Below are 19,532 nucleotides of genomic sequence, written 5' to 3'. Positions count from 1 at the left end.
TGGAGTGCTACCACTGAGATGGTGCTGCTCTTCAGCATGCACACGTTACCCAGTAAGGGTCTACTGCCATCCCAAAGTCTGTTCTGGCTTGTATTTTGAAGTGACAGTCCTCAGAGACATACCCAGGAGGCTGGGACAGGATGGCTCTTCCCGGGATGCTGCCTGGGTGGAGGCAGGTGTGCAAGGGTCTGTGCTGAGGACTGAGCTTGTGGCTGGGCCTTGGGGGAGTGTGGGTGGGATGGGAGGCCTTGGGCACCTGTCAGGAGCATAACTCCTCAGAGCTGTGGGGTGAGCTCGAACTCATGACTTTGGATTTCTAAATTCCTGCTTTCTGTGTACTGTATGTTTTTTAAGAGATTCTGAGCTATTTAATGGAATGTGCTACAGACTTGTGTGTGCTGGGCAGGTTCCTCTGGAGACCATTCTGCAAGCTCTTCCCATCTGTCCTCATGGCCATCCCCATACCTGGGTCCCGTGAGGAGCTACTTCCATGAAAGTGATGCTTTCCTTCCTCCTCACTGCTGTTACCAGCTTCTTTCACTTGTCTTCAAGTGAGTGCAGTCTGTTGTGCTGCTCCTTGAGCAACGGCTCAGTCCGGCAGGATTGCTTCTGCTGGCCCTGGAGAGGTGCCTCCAGCTGCTTGTGTCCCAGCTCTCAGTTTTGAGAGCTCAGCTCTCTCAGCTCCTCGTGCTGGAGAGGAGCAACATGACCGAGTTGTTGTGTTACACAACAGGTGTCTGTAGGAAGAGCAGTTCCCAGGGAAGGTGGTGCATCCTGATGGGACCAGAACTTGGCTGAACCTGCTGAAGGGGGCTGGTGCTCTCCCCTCACCTTCCTTTCTCTTCCTCTCATGCAGTGGTTTGTGTGACCAGATGTAAAATGAAATATCCTTCCCATATAAAACGAAGGTGTTTTGGTACTTTATACATTAAATAGCTCTTAACACATCAGAACACAGTTCCTATTTCCTACACAGGAATGTAGTTTCTTTACCTTACTTGTCCTGTGAGTGTAACCTGCTAAATAGATCCCTTGAGCTGAGCCTTGAGGGGCAAAACATTGCTTAAAGAGTAGCATGTTAGTGATGTTTGGGTGGCACATGAGCCAAACGCTAATAATTAGCAGCAGACTAAGATGGGCTGACAGGTCTGGGTGACACTGAACTGTGCAGCATCTCTGCTCAGGCACTGAAATTACTTTTTATGGGTGGAACCTGATCCTCCAGTAACTGAGAATGCATTGGTAGGACACAACTTCCTTGTCGAGGCAGCAATTGGCCATGTTTGTTCTGGGGAAAATAATCAGTTAGCTTGTGGTGCTGCCTCTCAGATGCAATCTCCTCTGCTCCGTGGCTTTAAGACATGAGCAGTGCTGGGCAGCAGCTCACACCATCAGAGTGGTTCCAAGTGCAGTTTCTCAGCGCCCAGAGGACATGCTGCCCCTCCAACCATCTGCCTTTTCTTCCCTGTCAAAGTATTTCTGTTTTAAAGATCTGTCCCCATCACTTTTGTCCCAGGGTCCTTCCCTTTGACCCTGAAACACTGGTCTCTAGCAGCATTTCTTTGCTGACGGTGTGATGTCTTTGCTGCCCTTTCAGATCTTTTCTTTACATTTTTTTCAAGTAGCTCAGGATGGGCCCTGTGAGAACTTGAAACATTTGTAAGACCCATATTAAGCTCTGATTCTGCTTCTCAGAGCTGTGTGTGTTGATGAGAATGTGCCCAGGGCAGTGGCTCACCACTGGCTCTCGAGGGCTGCGGCTGGGGCCAGAGTCACAATGTCCAGGTCCATGGGCTTCTGCAGTGTTTTCCAGTGGATCTGACTGGTTTGGGACAGCTTGCAACAACACAGTGTCATTCTCAATTTAGCTGTTCCTGTTTCCTTTGCTTCCTGCCCTGCCTATGATATGCTTCTGTGTCTACATATGCAGTTTTTCCTGTCTTATCCACCCAGCCAAGTCCTGAGAAGCTTCCCATCTGCCAGGAGGGTCTTGGGCTGCACTGAAGTACCTCTGAGTATTTCTCTGCTCCACTGGGAGGTTAATTCTGATCCTTGTAGAGACAAACTGGTCTGAATTGCCTGGGTGAATACGAGTGCACAACGTGGATCCCCACAGATGCCAAGGCAGTGGGATGAATTGAATGGAATGCTGTTTAATTTCAAAAGGTAGAGAGATGTGTAGAGGGAGGGATCTCTAGGCCTCTGCTCTCCCTGGAGATGTTTTTGGGTCAGTGGTTCTCATAGACTAAACTATTTGCCCTTGATGTGCAGGACTAGAAAATTCATGGGTGGGAATAAGGAGTAACTTTGTTTTCTTTCAGAAGGAGAAAAGGTACCAGGGAGTTGCAGAAGCACCTTTCAGTAGTCTTGGCTTTGATTTCCCATGGAAATAACTTCTCAGGTGTCCAGTTCCCACAGATGTACATGGGGATCGACTAGAGTCTGGCTTTGTTTTCTGGAAGTCCAGAGGTCACTCCTGAAGCTCTTGGTTTCAATCTGAGGAAGGGAGCTTGTCTTCCCCTCCCTGTGCACTTGGCAAGAGTGTATCTGCTGTTCACTAGTGGGATGGGAAAGGACCTTTGCAAGGTTCTTGTTTTCTTGTGTCTGAAGATGGTAAAGGGCAACTGCAAAAGAAACAACTCACATGAGGATAAAGAGGAGGGGGCAGCACCTTCCTGTCTGGTGCTACTGTGCAATTTAGTGATGAGAATGGAGGATCCCCTGAGTGTGTAGACAGGCTGAGGTCTTGATTTCACCGGGTAGTAAAGCCATTCAGTAAAGGCTAGACCAGGTTATGGCCTGTGGCCTTAGCCAGAGATGAAATCTCTTGATAATACATAAATCAGTGTTTTACTTAATGTTTATCTTAGTTTGGCAAACACAGTGATGTGCTCTGAATTCACCATAAACCCCTTCTCCCTGGGCAGGAACAGCTCGTTCACTGTGTGCTATTTGTATTTCAGGCCTCAGCTAGTTTTGGGGGGATTAACTGCAGCCAGTGAAGTACTGAATAGAGGGACTCAGGTGGGAGAGATCAATGGCTTGTGCTCTCCTCTCCTTCCAGATGACAGATTCTTTTGCTAGTCTTTCTCTTAAAACAACTGAAACTGGAGACAACTGTGAGAGGTTGGCCTTAATGTAGTGTTTCCCTCAGAAACAGGAGGGCGATGGCAGCGTGATATCTACAGAGATGGCCTGCCTTGTCCTCCTTTTCCTCTTGCAAGCTGCAGTGTGAGCCAGACCTCCCCTGCTCCCCTGCAGCTGAGTCCTACATTCCTAGGGTTCCCTCAACCTGAGGGAACAGCATGAAGTTGTATCAGGGGAGGTTTAGGGATCTCAGGGAAAGGTTCTTCCCTCAGAGGGTGGTTGGGCACTGACCAGGCTCCCCAGGGCAGTGGTCATGGCCCCAAGGCTGCCAGAGCTCCAGGAGGGTTTGGACAATGATCTCAGGCATATGGTGGAATTGTTGGTTCCGTGCAGGGCCAGGAGTTGGACTTTGATGATCCTTGTGGGTCTATTCCAACTCAGGACATTCTGTGATTCTACAACTCACTAGAAGAAAAAAAGCATTGTCCCATGTTGTGCTCCAGCACAGCATGCCTGGCCTGGGGCATCCCCCCCGTGTGGGGCTGCACTGCCTGGGTTGGAAACCTCCCCTGCTTTGTTTTCCAGAACTCTTGGCAGCGCATCTCCTGCTCCTGGGGCTCCCCTGCCTTCCCTACCTGGTTGGCTCCTTGTGCTCCTTGGCAGGTGCAGCTCTCACAGCCCTGGCTTCGTGTTGTGCACAGAAGGGGCAGATGTTTGAGGGTGCAGCTCCTCTTGGCCCCGATGTCAGCGCTGCAGCGAGCACCGTGCACGCTTTGCTCTGGGATGTAGCTGAGCTGCCTGACTCACTGCTGAGGCTCAGCAGCCTTCCCATGAGGAAGCCTCCCTGTCATACCAGCTGGAGGGCTTTGGACCAGGGGATGAGAATGGGCACATGCCTTGGGGTAATTAGGTCTTTGTAGCAGGAGATCTCTGCTGCAGCCCATTCAGAGCCATGCAAATGGGCCTCCCTGGCTGCCTGCTTGCTGCATTCACATTCCTTTCTGAGATATTCAGTTGTCTGGCAGCAGTAAGGACACTGGGCACTCTTGTAACAGTTTGTTCTGGGTGGAAGAGTTGCAGCAGTGTGTTTTGTTTCCATGAAGAGCACCTGTAAAGGAAAATAACACTGGCACATGTGCCAGTGTGATTGTTGCAGTTCAGATCACAGAACTTGAGTGTTTTGGGGAAGGACATCTGTAGGTCTTTAATGTGATCTTATGTTTGAGGTGGAGTTGTCACTAATGGTAGGTGAGATCTGGAGTTTTATATGGGCAAGCATAAGGATGAGACCCCCCCTCCTTCCTGGGTTCCCGTCCCAGGGATGAACACCCCTTGTAGCAAAAATATTTCACTGACATTCATCCTGACTGTCCCTCACCCAGTTTGTGGCTGTTGCCCATTGTCACACGGTTTGTCACTACTGAGAAGAGTTCATGTCTGTCCTCTGCAATTTCCCTTACAGCAGCTGCAGGCAGTGATCAGATGGTCCCTCTGCCTCTGGGCTGTTCCAGCCCAGCTCCCTCAGTATGATGTGCCTCAAGCTCAGACTGTCGTGCCAGCTCTCTGCTTCTCCAAATTCTCCACATCCCTTTTGTGCTGCCCACACTGTTCCAGGTGCAGTGTCACCAGTCCGACACAGAGGGGACATGAACTGCCCTCGTTCTCTGGCTGTGTGCCTGGCAGAGCCTGGCTGCCTTCATCACAACCTAGCTGGCAGCCTTCTCCTTGGGAAAGGCCATACTGGTGCAGTTTGGTTGATTGGGAAGCTGGGGTGCTTCCTGCAGCCCTGCATACTCCAGTTGGCTGCCTGCCAGCCTTGCTGGGGGGCTCCAGGATGTGCAGACAGCCAGTTCCTTCTGACAGCGGTGCCGGTGCCTGCAGCATGTGGGTTCTGGCTGTCTGGCCCTTCAGGACTGTCTTGGAACCCTCACACTTCCTTTCCTGCTGAAACCAGAGCCAACTCTTACCAACTCTTACCAGCAAAGAAACCCCAACAACATTTCCTTGTTAAATAACCCATGGGGAGTAAAGGGAGCAGACAGAAACGTGTCGTTTCTTGTTGTAACACACGTGACTCAAGCGGATGTTGTGCCCATGCCCTGAGCAATGCCAGTGCCACACAACACATCTGGGGAAACCCCACGTGGACCCTGAGCAGAGCAGTGCCAGCAGCAGCTGGAGAGAGAGGATCCCCCACAGGTCTGACCACCCTTTCTTCCCAGGCTGAAGGAGCACAAGGACCGAGGGGGGTTTATAGTGCTGCAGAAGGGGCACAGGAGTGAGCTGCCACAACCTGGAGTCTCTTCTGGCTCGTGTTTTCTGATATGGGGGCTCCCACAGCAGAGCAGTCCTGTCCTGGCTCTTTGCCTGCTGAGTCTCCACCTCCCACGGAAGCTTTGGAACAAGCACTCACTTTGCTGGCTCCTGGCCCCAGGATCTGGAAGGAAATGAGGAGCCCAGAGGATGGACCTGCTGAGGGTGCTGGCCCCCCTTGCTGAACCCCAGCCATCTCTGTGCCCCTGGCCCAGCTAAGGAGTGACCCTGCCTGGGAGCTGCTCCAGGGCTGAGCTATCCCACCTCAGGCCTGTGAGACACCAGGTGACACAGGAGTGTGACAAGCCCCTGGCCAGGATGGAGCCTCCGCCACTGTGTCCCTTTTGCCCCCTGCCCAAGGAAGGGCCACAGGAGCTGGTGTCAAGCTCCAGGGTGCAGCCAGGGCACAGCTAAGCCCGTCACAAGTGCCAAGAGGGAAGTGAGTCACTCACCTGGGAGCAAGCACAGCACTCTCCTTCCCGACCAAGCCTCTTCCTGAGCAGGAGCACACTGAGAGCTCGGCCTTGCCAGTGTCTGCTTGCAGCAGGGACCTGGCAGGCTGGGGTCTCCGACTGGGCTGGGACAGGTGCTCTGCAACCCCAAGGTAAGACGCTCCTTTCCCTTCTGCTTGCTCTCTCAGGCCTTCTCCACCCCCGCTCCACAGGCTCCTTCTGTCTGGGTATCTGAAAACATAGGCTGGCTCCACGTCCCCCACGGATCACTGAGCCATGGCATCTCAGACAGCTCCAGGGGCTTCAGAGCCACCCTCATCCTCCCGATCTGGGTGTGGGGAGACACTCTTTGTTCCTATGCCCAGTAAGCAGAGGTGAGGTGCATCGCAATGGCATGAGTCAGGTGTGTGCTGCTGGTGCTTTTGGGGCTGTGGGGAGGGGAATTGCCCTCATCTGGGCCCTGTCCACCCCTGGGTGGCAACAACAGCCTTGGCTTTGCTTGGACGCTTGAAGTGAGGTGAGGAGCCCTGCCTGGACCTTCCTCCTGAGAGGAGGAGGAGGCAATGCTCAGAGCCTCTTGAGCAGACCAGGTCCTCATCCCGCTGGGTGCGGGGACAGGGCTGGCAGCTGTGGCAGGAGGTGTCTCCCGCAGCCAGGAGCAGTGTCCCAGCTGTGGCAGCTCAGCCAGAGCACGGCTTTCACCTCCAGCGCAGCTGTGACAGCCTGGGGCTGCAGCACACAAATCCCAACGTGGTGGCCCGTGGGCTCACCCCTCTGCTCAGTGCAGCAGGGCTGGGCTTGGGAACCAAAAGCAGCTGGAGGCTGCCCCGCTCCCTGCTTCACACATTGCTGGCGAAGCTGCCCGGCTCCCAGCAGTGACAGTCCCTGCCAGTCCAGGCAATCCCAGTGGCACAGCCAGTGGCAGAAGCCATGCCCTGCCTTGGCAGCTGTCAGAGGGCTCCCAGGGAGCGCTGCTGAGTGGCTTCCCCCAGGAGGGGCTCCTGGCTGATGGGTTGGTGTGCTTCCCTGCCGAGCAAGCCCAGCTCTGGGGCACGCACCTGCAGGGTTGGTGACAAGGTGGGGACACTGTGCTCTGCTCTGAAATGCTCATGGCAGAGGAAGCACAGAGTTTATTTAGTATTTCTTTCCTGCAACAAGCAAAAGGAAATTTTGCAGAGGGTGTGAAGTGAGCAGTGGGAACTCACAGACAGTCACCAGCTCAGCAGCTGCTGTGGCTCCAAAGGAACTTCATGCTCTTTAAGAGACCTATCCTGGCACTCAAGAACACGTGCTGGGGACTGGGATCAGCAAGGACCAGACTTATCTGTGTGCTGGTCCTGCACCACACAGCTCTGAGACTGGTGGCAGCAGCTGATGCTGTCACAAGCTCCATGTTGATATTTCATCTTGTCCTTGTTTGCTGGTTGTGTCACCAACAGGGCAGTCACAGACCCATCAGCTGAGCTGCTGCTCCTCCCTTTGCACTCCTCGGAGAGCTCTTCTCCACTAACGCAGCATGGCTTGTTCTCGGGAAGCAAGATCTGGATATTTGCTTATAATACTGTATTTTCAAAACCAAGAGAGTTTCTGATCCCTGCAAAATTTACATGTGGTCATCCAAAGCAAATATTTTCCTAATGAGCTCCATCTAAGATGGAAACGACCCCAAGGACACATGCCAGAGGCAGGCAGTGTGTGCAGGGAGGCAGTGGGCATCTGCCCTGGCAGCGTGTGCTGCCATGAGAGTGCTGCTGGGTGCCAGACCCATGGGTAACAGCTGCTGCCCACCAGCCAGCTTGCATGGAGTTATCCCAGGATAGTGGCATTTGGAACAGCTGCTCCAGGATCCAGCATCCTGGTACAACAATCTGGAGGACCATCAGTGCTCCTTAGCAGCACCTATGGGAATCAGTTAGAGAAGCTTATTTATTTTTTATTAAGTTGCAAGTTGGTTTGATGAAAGTGAAGGCATATTCAAGATTTTTTTTCTTAATTCAGCCTTGCCTGACCATCAGAGCTGACAGCCAGTGTGTGCATCTCCTGAGCAGGAAGAGCTGGAAATAACAGCAAGCGCAGGGCAGTGAGGCTGCCAGGAGTGCTGAATGAGCCCAGCCTCCACTAGCAAAACACATCTTAATTTTGGATTCAAAGTTACGCTCTCGGAAATGGGCAGCAGTGCCAGGAGAGCAGGGGAAGAGGGTCCCCAGGTGGGAAGGGAGCAAAAGGGAAGAGCTGGCTGTGGGCACTGTATGGGGGCAATGGGACCTGTCAGTGCAGAACGGGCAGGCTACAGGGCTGAGCAGAGGAAGGATGAAGATTTCTGAGGTCTCGTCCTCAGCCCAAAAGCCTCCAGGCTTTCATTTCCTCTAAGGGCTGGGCTGTGGCAGGACAGCAAGCCAAGCTTTGTTTGAGTGTTGCCACAGCCCCTGTAAGCACTCCTCTTGCCTCCAGACTTCACTGGCTGCTCTACCCAGAGACATGGGCTGGCTGCCAGCCAAGCTCCTTAGCATGCCCTTGTTTGGTTTTTAATTTAAGCTTCCAGAAGGAGCCTTAAGGGCACAGCTGGGGCTCTGTCTTGTCCATGAAGGGTCAGGCTCCTCTGTCCATCCTTAGAGCAGCTGATGAGAAGGAGGGAGGATGGCAGGTGGCAGAGGGGAGGAGCCAGGCTGCCTGCAACCTCCATTCCAGCACAGCTCTGAAGCATCACTGCAGGAGCCTCAGCTCACCCTTCAGCTCACCCTGACATGGCCTGACAGAGACAGAGCATGGCTGTCCCCTGCTCCACATGCCAGCCCCTCATGCAACCCACCCCGCTGAGGCAGGGCAGAGCTGGGGTTCCCATCCCATGCTGTTGCTGTGGGGCTCTCTTGCACTGGGGGGGTTTGGGTCCCACTCTGCTCAGGGGGCTTCCAAGTCCCTTGGCCACCCCATGCTGTTATTGTGAGGGACAAGGGTGACTCCACAGCAGCTCAGGCATGCCCAGCTGTGGTGCCAGCTGTGGTGGCACTTGTGGACTTGTTTTGGAAGTCTCCCCGAGCAGACTCTGGAGCAGCAGGGCACACAGCAATTTGCAGAGCACTTGCACATGTCCTGCCCATCTGGAGCTCACCTGGGGCTGCTGGGGGCAGCCAAGCCCCTGGATGCAGGCCTGGCTCTGCTCCCCCGGAGCACTGTGCTGAAGAGCACGTGGGTGTTTCCCTCTGTAATGACTCTGGGAAAGACCACCTGCACCCTCTAGAGAAGAGCCAAGGAAGAGCTGATCCAGGCAAAGAAGCCCAGATTGGTGCTGGGGCTTTGGCTGCCCCTGGCTGGGGACATTCAGGCACCAGCAATGGATGGTGGGTGGGTTCTGGCAGGGCGCCAGCTGCCCCAGTGCTGTGCAGCTCACAACCTCGGGATGCCTGAGGCCAGTGAGCCAAAGGCCAGTGTAGAGCAGCACTGCTGCTGTCCATCCTGGCCCCTCTGTTGGTGCCCCATCTCTTCTGCTGATGAGGAGGTTGCCTATCCCAGCTTGGAACCAGGTGTCACCACCCCAATGACAAAAGTGTGACATAAAGGTGTCCCAGAGTCTGTGCAAGCTCCTGGCTCTTGGAGAAGTTTGGCTGGTGTCCTCACTGCTGTGGCTTCGGGCACACAGCCCTCAGCCTATCCCTGTGGCTCCCAGGAGACCCACACCACAGGGGTCTCTGGTGTCCTCCCAGCATGGACATGGCCAGGGCCTTCCGTGGGATGTTTGCCATAGGTGGTGTTTCCTGGGAAGAGCCAGGGGAGCTCTTCCCAACCTTCCCAGAGGAGCTCCTGTGTGGACTGGCCTCTTCTGCCTCTGCTTGGGCCCATGCCCTTCCTCAGCAGCCTTGTGGCAGACTCGGACACCCCTTTGTGCTGGTGAGGGACTCCATGGCTCTGTTGTGGTGTGTTCCACAGCAACCCCAGGCACCAGATTCTGGGCTCTGGTTCCTGTGGGTGTGTCAGGTGTGAGGTTTTTGCTCCGAGCTCACATCTGTGCCTTGTGCAGGTACAAGAGCACTGTCCGCATGGAGGGCAGGTTAACCATCCCCGTAGGAGCTACAGCCTGGGATTTATGGCTTGGCTGGGACACAGCTGCAGCTTTGCTTGTCACTGGTGCACCCTGAGCACCCCACCAACAGCACCTCCATGCTGAGTGAGCTCCAGGCTGCTACATGTAATGGTGACCATGATGCAACAGTGTATGGGACAGGTGAGGATCTGCCCTGCTGTGGTGTCCCAGTGTCTCCTGAAAGCCCCTGAGATAAAAGGAGGCTTGTGATGGCTGAAGTCCCTGGGTCTGAGTAGCCCCAACACAATTGTGATGGAGACTGCTAGGAAATGAGTCTGTCCATGGGATATATGAGCTTCCTTTCTCTTCCTTTCCTGGAAGTTATTAAGTGAAAGCTCTTCTGGCATTCATCTGTTTGGAAGGAAGACGCTCAAATGCTGTCTAATCCCAAATCTAACCAGGGACACAGAGTGGATTCCTATTCTGCCTTCAGAGGAAAATCACAACTTTGCCCTCTTTCATAATCAGAAAGGAAAAAGCCTTAAGGACTCTCCAGACCTCTGCTGTGGTTAGTTGCCTTTCCTCTACAGTTATTTTATTTCTCATTTCCTTTGAGCTGATGTCACACATTTCCTCTTCTCTAGTGACTCTGCAGTCATGCTGCAGTTGCTCCCATTCCGGTGTCCTGTTCTTGAGAGCTGTGGTGACTGTCCAGCCCCAGGGCAGGGAAAATAACACCTGGGAGACGGAGCATCCTCAGTGAAACACCCACCACTACTCAGGCTGAAGATGGACATATTGTGCTGAATCTTTTCAACGGTGGTAAGCAGAAAATATACTTTATTAGTACTATTCCTCTTGGAATATACTTTTGCTGATGGCATAGCTTGCTTGCAGCCACGAGCCAGTAAATCCTTATTGGGAGAGCATGGTCCATGGGAGAGTCTGTAGACTGGGAGCAGGGCTAGCGGTTGCCCCAGCCATGCTCTGCTGTGCAGCTGGTTCCTTCCATCTCCAGTCCTGCATCAGTGGAGCTGATGGTACAGCCCACCTGGGGTTACTGGCTGGTGCACTGTGGGCAAGGCAGTGGCTTGGGCTGGAGGTGTCGGGGGTTTGACCATGGGGCAGCAGAGGACACGAGCCACAGCCTGCACTCTGCCCGTGGTGCCTGCTCACCCTTCTGCTGGCACAGAGTGTACGAATATGCTTCAGAGAAAGGGGAGCTGCTTCAACAGGATAGGCTAAGTGAGAGCCCCTGTACAGTGTTCCAGAGCCCAGGGCTCAGGGTATTCACAGGTATATGGGAGACATGAGCTCGGGTTCCTCAGCCTGAAGAGGGAAGTGGGCATTGAGTAAATTTGGTGGGGAATGATGCCATGTCCCCTTCTAGCTGTGCTTGGTACAACACCTCGCTTGGATCATGAGAAGGGAAGAACACCTCTCTTGTGATTCCCTGCAGGACCCTGGCATTGGCACAGCACAGCCTGCTAATGCAAAGACAGATGAGCTCTACCAGATGCTGCTGGGGCCAGATGGCAGTGCCATCTCCCACAGACCACCTTTGCCAGAGATTTCAGCAGACTGGAAGCAGTCATAGAGCATGTCATCACACTCACCTCTCCAGGTCAGAGTGAAGCCCTGTGGCTCAAGCCCACCTTCAATGCAGGGCTCTGCCATGGAGGGGACGTGTAGGTTCACTCTCCCTTCCACCCTGTCTGCTAAACCTGGCAGCTGCTGGGCAGCCTGGAGACCCCACCAGTAAAGTTCACCAGAGTTCCTGGGCAAAGTTTGGAGGCTGCCATGCCATTGTGCAGCACCAGAAATGGGTGGGTGGGTAGTGTCCCGGGGCACTGTCTGAAGGGACTTTGTGAACAGCAGCTGTGCCCACCTATTGGATGTGAACACTCCTCTCCTCCTCACGAATCCTGCTAGAGAGAAGCATGGGGTTTTTTCTCCACTTCTTCTATACTCAGGTCTGGTACCACCGCAATAGAGCACCTTCCATTGCAAAGATCCCACCCCAAGGCACCAGAACTATTGTGCTGATGTTGCAGATAGTCCCAGCAGTGGGTTTACGATGCAGATTTGGAAAAAAAAAAGGAGTTCTCTAATGATCTTAGGTAATTAGGACTTCTTGGAGTTTTTTCTAACGTCAGACTGGCATAGCAAACGTAGCACTCCCCACTAGTTTCTCTTGCCCCTGCACAGTCTCACTGCTTCCCTGAATGTCCATATTTGCCCAGTGCCCTCTTGAGCTGAGATGCAAATCCTCCCACCTGGCACGTGTCCTCACTGGACCTGGTCCCTCAGAGGGTGGCAGAGCTGGACTGAGACACAGACATTGATGCAAGGCCGTGTTGTGACAATTAGCATTTCTCATGCATAGATAAGGGTGTGCAAAATGATCCCTGAGATGACCAGAGGACTTGCCTTGTGTCCTGCATGAACCCAAGGGGAACACGGGACAGATTGTGGGCCCCTGCCTGCTCTGGATCCCCTCCACAGGGCAGCAGTGAGTGACTTGTTACTCCCCAGGGATGTGCCAGACTGCGAACGCACCCTGAGGTGTCACAGCCCAGACCACCCTCCTGGCCACCACCACTTGAATCATCTACTGCCCTTTAGAGATCAGAGGGTTCTCAGCAGAGTGGCAGAGATCGAGGTGAACAAGGATAAATATATGAGTCACCTGAGGCCAACTACCAGTATGGCCATGGCTGCTTGCCAATTCACATGGACCATGGCTGGAAGATTGAGTTTAAGGACACTGAGCCCCCAGTGCTGCCCAGCATGCAGCCACCTGGGAAGGTCCAAGCCTGTAGTTGTCATGTCCTTAGGGGACCTGTGAGGGGTGAGGAGGGACAGACCCCTCAGGAAGATGACTGCTGCCTTCCTCTCCTAACGCCTGGAGAGCAGTACCAAGGGCTTGCAGTTTTCTGGAGAAAGGGAGAGCGAGCTCGAGCTTCAACTGACTTCCCCATTTTCAGCGGAAAATTGCAAAAGTCCAAATGTGTAAATGAGGAACAACAGCACATGAGCATACAGGGGGACTTGGCCCACAGAGGGTGGGATGGGAGTTCCTGGCACCGTCTGCTGCTGGGGAGGATCCACAAAGTTCTGAGGCAGGAGGGTGCCTGTTCAGGAGCAGCAAGTCTTTGGAGAAAAACCTGTTGCCCATGGAGCTGGTGGAGTTGAGGCAAGCCCAGTGCAGTGAGCAGCACCCAGCACTCCCAGCATAAGTCACACCAGTTTAGGCTTTGTGACTGGTGGTAGAGTTTACTCACTCTCAAGGAAAACCACCGTGTTCTGCAAATTCGGTTAAAACCCCAGCAGATTCAGCCCCAGCCTCACTGGGTGTCTCCCACTGCTCTCCCTGCAGTGGCCACTTGTCTTGCCATGAAGGGACAGGGTTAGGGTCCTACGCTTGGGGAGGAATAACCCCATGTACACAGTACCTGCTGGGGGTGATCTGCTGGACAGCAGCTCTGAGAGAAAGACCTGGGGGTCCTGGTGGATTCCCAGGAGTCAGCAGTGTGCCTCATGGCCAGGAAGGCCAATGGTCCCGGGGTGCATGAGGAAGAGTGTAGCCAGCAGGCTGAGGGAGGTGATCCTGCCCTCTAGTCAGCCCTGGTGAGGCCACATCTGGAGTGCTGTGTCCTGTTCTGGGCTCCTCAGTCCAGAACTGGACTCCTCAAGAGAGACGTGGAGTTCCTGGAAAGGGTCCAGCAGAGGCTGAGAGAGCTGGTGCTGTTCAGCCTTGACAAGAGACGACTGAGAGGGGACCTCATCAATGTGCATCAGTATCTGAAGGGAGGGTGTCATGAGAACAGGGCCAGACTTTTTTCAGTGGTGCCCAGTGATAGCACATGGACATAGGGCACAAACTGAAACACAGGAATATGAGAAAAACTTCACAGCTGTGAGGGTGACAGAGCCCTGGAACACGCTGCCCAGAGACGCTGTGGAGTCTCCTTCCCTGGAGATATTCAAACTCCACCTGGACACCATCCTGCACAACCTGGTCTGGGGCAACCTTCTTTAGCAGGGGTTGGACCAGCTGAACTCCAGAGGTCTTTTCCAACTCTAACTATTCTGGGATTCTATGAGACATTTTTACCAGATACTGTTTCATTTCTGAAATTTCTAGTTTAAAATAAACAAGCTAAAAAGTATCAAGAACCATGGCAGGGCAGAGGGGAGGTGTGGGGGGAATGGGACACAGGGATAGGATGAGTCACAGAAAACGTTTGACTATAAGTAAAAGATTAAGAAGCTTGAGACAAAACAGAATAACAGATGATTTTATCTAAGAACTCATGCAAAAAAGTCTTTTGAGATTATAGGTGAGTGATCTGAGATCTCACTGCAGCAAACAATGCTGGATGAAGACACAGAGGCTCATATGGTGTAGAAATGGGGTAAAAGAGAGGACCAAGGGGACAGGACAGGTGTCTGTGGCTGGAATCAAGGCATCAGCAGAACTCCTGTGGTCATAGACAACTTAAAATTGAAGGTAGGGGTTGGCTTAGCAATGATGCCAAACAATCAGCTTGTTTTATGCCTTCTATTTTTAGGTAAGAAGAAAAGCTATAGCAGGAAATTGCGCTTCAGACGTGCCCACTCAGCACCACAATGTCTGGAAAGGGCAAAGGTGGTGTGGAAGGCAGTGCTGATTCCTTCATTTTGTGCCACATCGACTCTGAGTTTCGCTACAACCTCTTCACTGTTTTCTACAGCATCATTTTCATTCTGGGCTTTGTTGCCAACTGCTACGTTCTCTGGATTTTCAGCCATATTTACCCTACCAAGAAACTCAACGAAATCAAGATATTCATGATAAACCTGACAGTAGCTGACTTGCTTTTCTTGGTTACGATGCCAATGTGGATTGTTTACTACCACCACCGTGGAGACTGGATCATGCCTGAGTTCCTCTGTAATGTGGCTGGCTGTTTATTTTTTGTTAACACTTACTCTTCTGTTGCCTTTCTGATGGTCATCACATACAATCGTTACCAAGCTGTGACTAATCCTATTAAAGCTGCCCAGCTGACCACACAGAGAAGGGGTATCTACCTATCAGCAGCTATCTGGATCATAATAGTGGGCAGCTCTTTGTATTACCTTTTTGACAATAATACTAATCAAGAGGAGATCAACTCGAAGAATTTCACACGGTGCTTTGAGCGCTATGACACTTCTAGTGGGGTTTCGGCTGTTCTCGCAATTCATGTCATCATCTGCGTCCTCTTCTATATCATTTTCCTTTTTATACTGGGTTGGAACATTGTCATTATCAGGACCCTGTTCTCCAAGTCGGTGCATCCACGGAAGAGTGCTCATGTCAAGCAAAGGGCCCTCTGGATGGTGTGCACAGTGCTGGCTGTGTTCATCATAAGCTTTGTGCCCCATCACATCGTGGACCTGCCCTGGACCCTGACTGTTCTGGAGCAGTGGAAGAAGGAAAACTGTCAGCTGCGCCAACAGCTCAATGATGCTCACCAGGTGACTTTGTGCCTCTTGAGTACAAACTGTGTGTTGGATCCGATCATCTACTGCTTCCTCACCAAGAAGTTCCAGAAGCATCTTTCAGAAAACCTGAAAAGCATGAAAGGGAGTCGCAAGTGCTCCAGACAAACCACGGACACGGTGATTGAGGGCACCATTCACCAAGAGGATGCCATTAGGATCTGTTAGAACCACTCAGCCTGTTCTGATTGCAGATGGAGAGGTGTGAATTAGTCACTCATCTTTTCTCAGGAAGAGGCACCAAGGGACAAAACAAAAGATCAGGATTTTACTTTTTTTTTTTCCCATTAGACTGAAGAATGGACACTCATTTCTTCTATACACATGCAATTGGCAGAACTGGAACCTGTGGTTATCTGGCAGGAAAGCACCTTCTATCTGGGCTGGTGTTCTCATGGGTGCTTTTACATAAAAGAAACGTGTCACTGAGCTCTGCAGTGAGCAGCTAGGAGCGAGTGCACCAGAATTAGCCATTGTCCAGACAGAACCGTCCCTGCTCTTCTGCCTGCCCAGCCCTCACGATGGATCCAGTATCAGAGCTGTAAGGGACTTCTAAAAGACCTGGAAAAACAGGCTGAGCTGTGAGTGTCATCGGGTGACTTTTCTAAGCAGCTTACAAGGTCCTATGAAGAGAGTCTGAGCTGAAGAAGCTCTTGAGTGGCTGGAAGAGACTAGTCCATGGAGTTCCTCAAATGCTGTCAGAGGAAATCTGCACCTCTGATCCCTTCTTACCGACTCACATGGTCTGCTGGGATCCAAGCTTTAGAGATGTCTGGGAGTAGCTATTGTGAACCTTTGCTTCCAGATCTTGAGTCAGTCAAGTTGGGAAGGAAAGGAAGAGAAATTGGTAGTGCCTCAGCACCCCCCCACAGATCAGCATTAGAGCCAAAGGACACTATGGTCTGCCCTGGCTTCTTGTGTGGCAGCAGAACTGGCCAGCCAGTGGTCTCGTGCACTCAGTTTACTAATTCCTGACTGACTGCAGTGTTTGTGGACATGCAATCTCGCTTAGGAGACTCCAAATAACCAAAGGTTACTGTCAGCATGGGCATTACAATAAGGAAAAAAAAAATCTTAAAATGCATTAGTATCTTTGTGCTTATTTATTTAAGTTAGGATTGTAGCCATTCCATTATTCCTTCCCCCAGCCCTTTCAGTTCTGCTGGAAAGAAATGAAGCTGGCTAGTTCTTGATTTCCTACAGCAAGTGAGGTTTTACATCAGGCCATGGCCACTTTCTGAGTAAATCAGTGCTGGGCAGTGGTACAGGACACTTGACAGACACATAATTCACAGGCTCCAACAGCACTGGAGACCCCTCAGCCAGCGCTGGCTGCAGTCCATTGGGGCCTGGGGCAAAGTGGTTTTCCACGGGTGCTGAGTTCTGTTACCAGTCATGAGACACTTGGGATTCCTTTTCTGACCCAAATTGCTCAATCTAGCACAGGAAATTGGGCAGGGAAGGGAACTTACTTGTTTTCACAACAGTTTTTGGTTCCCTAAACTACCTAGTCTGTTGATGACAGGAAGGGTGTATCTGACCTGTGACACCAATTATTCACGGGCTTGACAGTGGCCTTCCCACACCCACCTGAGCACGGCAAAGATAAGCTCAAGCCTTTCCAAAGACAGGACCAACATTGTACTGCTTTGCTTATATTCAGTGGAGACATGGGTCCTTCAGTCGTATCCTTTGGAGCTTGTCAGGCAGATTTTGTCCTTTCTTGTGTGAATGAGCAAAAGAACTAATACGTTTATTTTTCTAAGGCCATTGCCAGGGACACCCCTGCATTCCAGGCCCAGTGCCAGACAAAGGAAAGAGTCTGATCACAATGAGAATGCATCTCCCTCCTAGTCCGGGGCTCTGCTCCAGTAATGGCCACCCATAACAAACAACTGCCAGCACCTCGTCCTGTCCCTCAACAACGTTCAGAGATGTGCCCTGAATCTGCAGAGCCAGAGAACACAGCAAGGAAGCAACTTCTGTAATTTAAAAGCCTAAGTCTGACTTGCTGGAGGAATCTGCCTCTGTTCTGCCTTGCTCTGTTGGCACGTTCTGGATGAGGAGCTCTGTGGGTGCCAGATGGCAGGACCCCCTTGGTCCCTATGCCATAGTGGAGCTCTCATTTCACAGACCCTAAAGCACTGAACTGATGGAGTTGCCATTCTTGGAGGAAATGGAAAGGAATTTTACGCAGAGAGCTGGCAAATGCATGATCTTCTTTGGATTCCTGGAAAGTTTGCAACAGAATTTACAGTTTAGCTCCTCACTGTGGGTACCCACAGGCTTTACTTCACACCAGGGCAGCGTGGGCTCAGGGAACCAACGTAGACTTGCATCTAAGGAAAAGGGTAAATGGAGGAAAAAGCCCACAGGTCACTTCAGGAGGAGATGTTGTAGTAATTAATCAGTAACAACGTGTTTCTAAAAACCAGGCTGAGCTGCTACTTCTGTTCCTGGAATTACTTTCTTGGTTATACCGCAATGTTGCATTACTCTGCTCTACTTTGCAATGAAATGGATCCTCAAAAGTTCTTTTAAATAAAGTGTGTTCCCCAAGTGTTTTGCCCTTTAACTTTTCCCCACCTTCTCATCTTTCTGTATTTATACTTGAGGGAAAAGCCTTGGTACCACACCGACACAGCTTCAATGTGCCATTTTTTGTGTTTTGTTTTTTTTTTTTAAAATCACCATATGAACTCTTGGGAGAGGTGAAATTAAAGGCTCAGCAAGTTTTTGCCTGCTAAAAGGGGAAAGAAATTATTTCAGAGAGGAAACAACTTCTGAAAAGCCTACTAGAGCTCTCCAAAACGAAACCAGACAAAACCCCCTGAACGCTCTGACCTGCACATGAGAAATTTACAGACACACCCCATTGTGCAGCAGTGATGCGACAAACTATTTTTATGTATTGGGCTTGCACGGCCAGGTTGTGGTAGGGGGGGAGGTGGGGGTGCAGCTGCTGGGGTGGCTTCTGTAAGAAGCTGCCAGACGCTTTCCCTGTGTCCAATGAGGCCAAAGTCATCTGGCTCCAAGGCGGAACCCGCTGCTGGCCCACACTGAGCCCATCAGTGATGGTGGGAGCAGTCATAATAAGAAGGAAAAACAGTTAATAATTAATAGTTGATAATGAAGAAGGAAAAACAGTTCTTGCACAGAAGCAATTGGCAGTCAGAGTAAAAAGGAGTGAGAGTGTGTGAGAAACAGCCCTCCGGAGCCCAACGCCAGTGGGGAAGGAGGGGAGGAGGTGCTTCATGTGCTGGGGCTGAGGTTCCCCCGCAGCCCGTGGTGCAGCCCGCGGTGAGGCAGCTGTGCCCCTGCAGCCCATGGAGGTCAGTGGGGGTGCAGAGATCCCCCTGCAGCCCGGGAGGAGCCCCCATGGAGCAGGGGATGCCCAAAGGAAGCTGTGACAACGCCGGAGCAGGTTTGCTGGCAGGACTTGAGACGCCGTGGAGGACCCACACTGGAGCTCCTGTTCCTGAAGGACTGAGCCCGTGGGAAGGACCCAGGCTGGGGAGGGGACAGTGTGAGGGGTCCTGTCCCGGAGCGGGGAGGAGCGGCGGGGACAGCGTGTGACGGACTGACCGCACTGCCCGTCCCCTGCACTGCCTGGGGCAGGAGGGAGAGAACCGGGAATACAGCTGAGCCCGGGAGGCAGGGAGGTGTTTTAGGACTTGGTTTCATTTCTCATTACCCTACTCTTGATTTCTCTGGCGATAAATTAAACGGATTCCCCCAGCCGGGTCTTGTTGGCCCGTGCCGGTGCGGGGTGAGGGATCTCTCCTGCCCTGCTCTCGCCCCACGAGCCTTTCGTTCTGTTTTCTCTCTCCTGCCCAGCCGGGGAAGGCGGTGATGGAGCGGCTCCGGGAGTACCCGGACGGGATGAGCCCTCCACACTTAAACACCCCGCGAGAGCCCCAACGCCGGGCCGGTCCTGGGGCCGCAGCGACGGCCCCGACAGGGCCCCGCCCGGGCCGGTGACGCCACTGCCGGCGCCGCGCGCTGTTCCGGCGGCGGGCGGGAGCGCGGGCCCCGCTGCCATGTCCGCTGCGGGCCCCGGGCCCGGCTCCGGAGCCGCCTCTCGGTAAGAGCCCGCGCGGGCCCCGGGCGCGCAGCCCCCGGCGCTGCTCCCC

The 19,532-nt window shown here is 52.7% G+C and overlaps 2 protein-coding genes across 6 annotated transcripts in view; both read left to right on the top strand.

Moving 5' to 3' along the window:
- The first annotated feature begins 8,080 nt into the window (after positions 1 to 8,080).
- PTAFR (platelet activating factor receptor) lies at positions 8,081 to 17,954 on the top strand. 3 transcript variants are annotated; one of them, XM_027694035.1, is made up of 3 exons: positions 8,081 to 8,090; positions 10,569 to 10,692; positions 14,445 to 17,954. In XM_027694035.1, the coding sequence occupies exon 3, from the start codon at positions 14,503 to 14,505 to the stop codon at positions 15,565 to 15,567; it is 1,065 nt and encodes a 354-aa protein (XP_027549836.1). In that variant the 5' UTR covers positions 8,081 to 8,090; positions 10,569 to 10,692; positions 14,445 to 14,502; the 3' UTR covers positions 15,568 to 17,954. The 3 variants fall into 3 exon arrangements, with proteins under 3 accessions (XP_027549836.1, XP_027549835.1, XP_027549833.1); XM_027694034.1 differs by lacking the exon at positions 8,081 to 8,090 and adding an exon at positions 9,486 to 9,737 and having other exon boundaries at positions 10,515 to 10,692; XM_027694032.1 differs by lacking the exon at positions 8,081 to 8,090 and adding an exon at positions 9,486 to 9,867 and having other exon boundaries at positions 10,515 to 10,692.
- Positions 17,955 to 19,403: 1,449 nt separating this feature from the next.
- EYA3 (EYA transcriptional coactivator and phosphatase 3) overlaps positions 19,404 to 19,532 on the top strand; it is a 57,537-nt gene continuing 57,408 nt past the window's right edge. For all 3 annotated transcript variants that reach the window (XM_027694051.1, XM_027694054.1, XM_027694049.1), the window contains exon 1: positions 19,404 to 19,483. The gene's annotated coding sequence lies outside the window, so the exon portion shown is untranslated. The remainder of the gene's footprint in view (positions 19,484 to 19,532) is intronic.

This window comes from Neopelma chrysocephalum, unplaced genomic scaffold (assembly GCF_003984885.1).
Source record: "Neopelma chrysocephalum unplaced genomic scaffold, ASM398488v2 Primary Assembly neopelma1_95b, whole genome shotgun sequence".
Taxonomy (NCBI): Eukaryota; Metazoa; Chordata; class Aves; order Passeriformes; family Pipridae; genus Neopelma; species Neopelma chrysocephalum.
The sequence above is the reverse complement of the archived record's forward strand: the minus strand, read 5'-3'. Positions and strand labels throughout refer to the sequence as shown.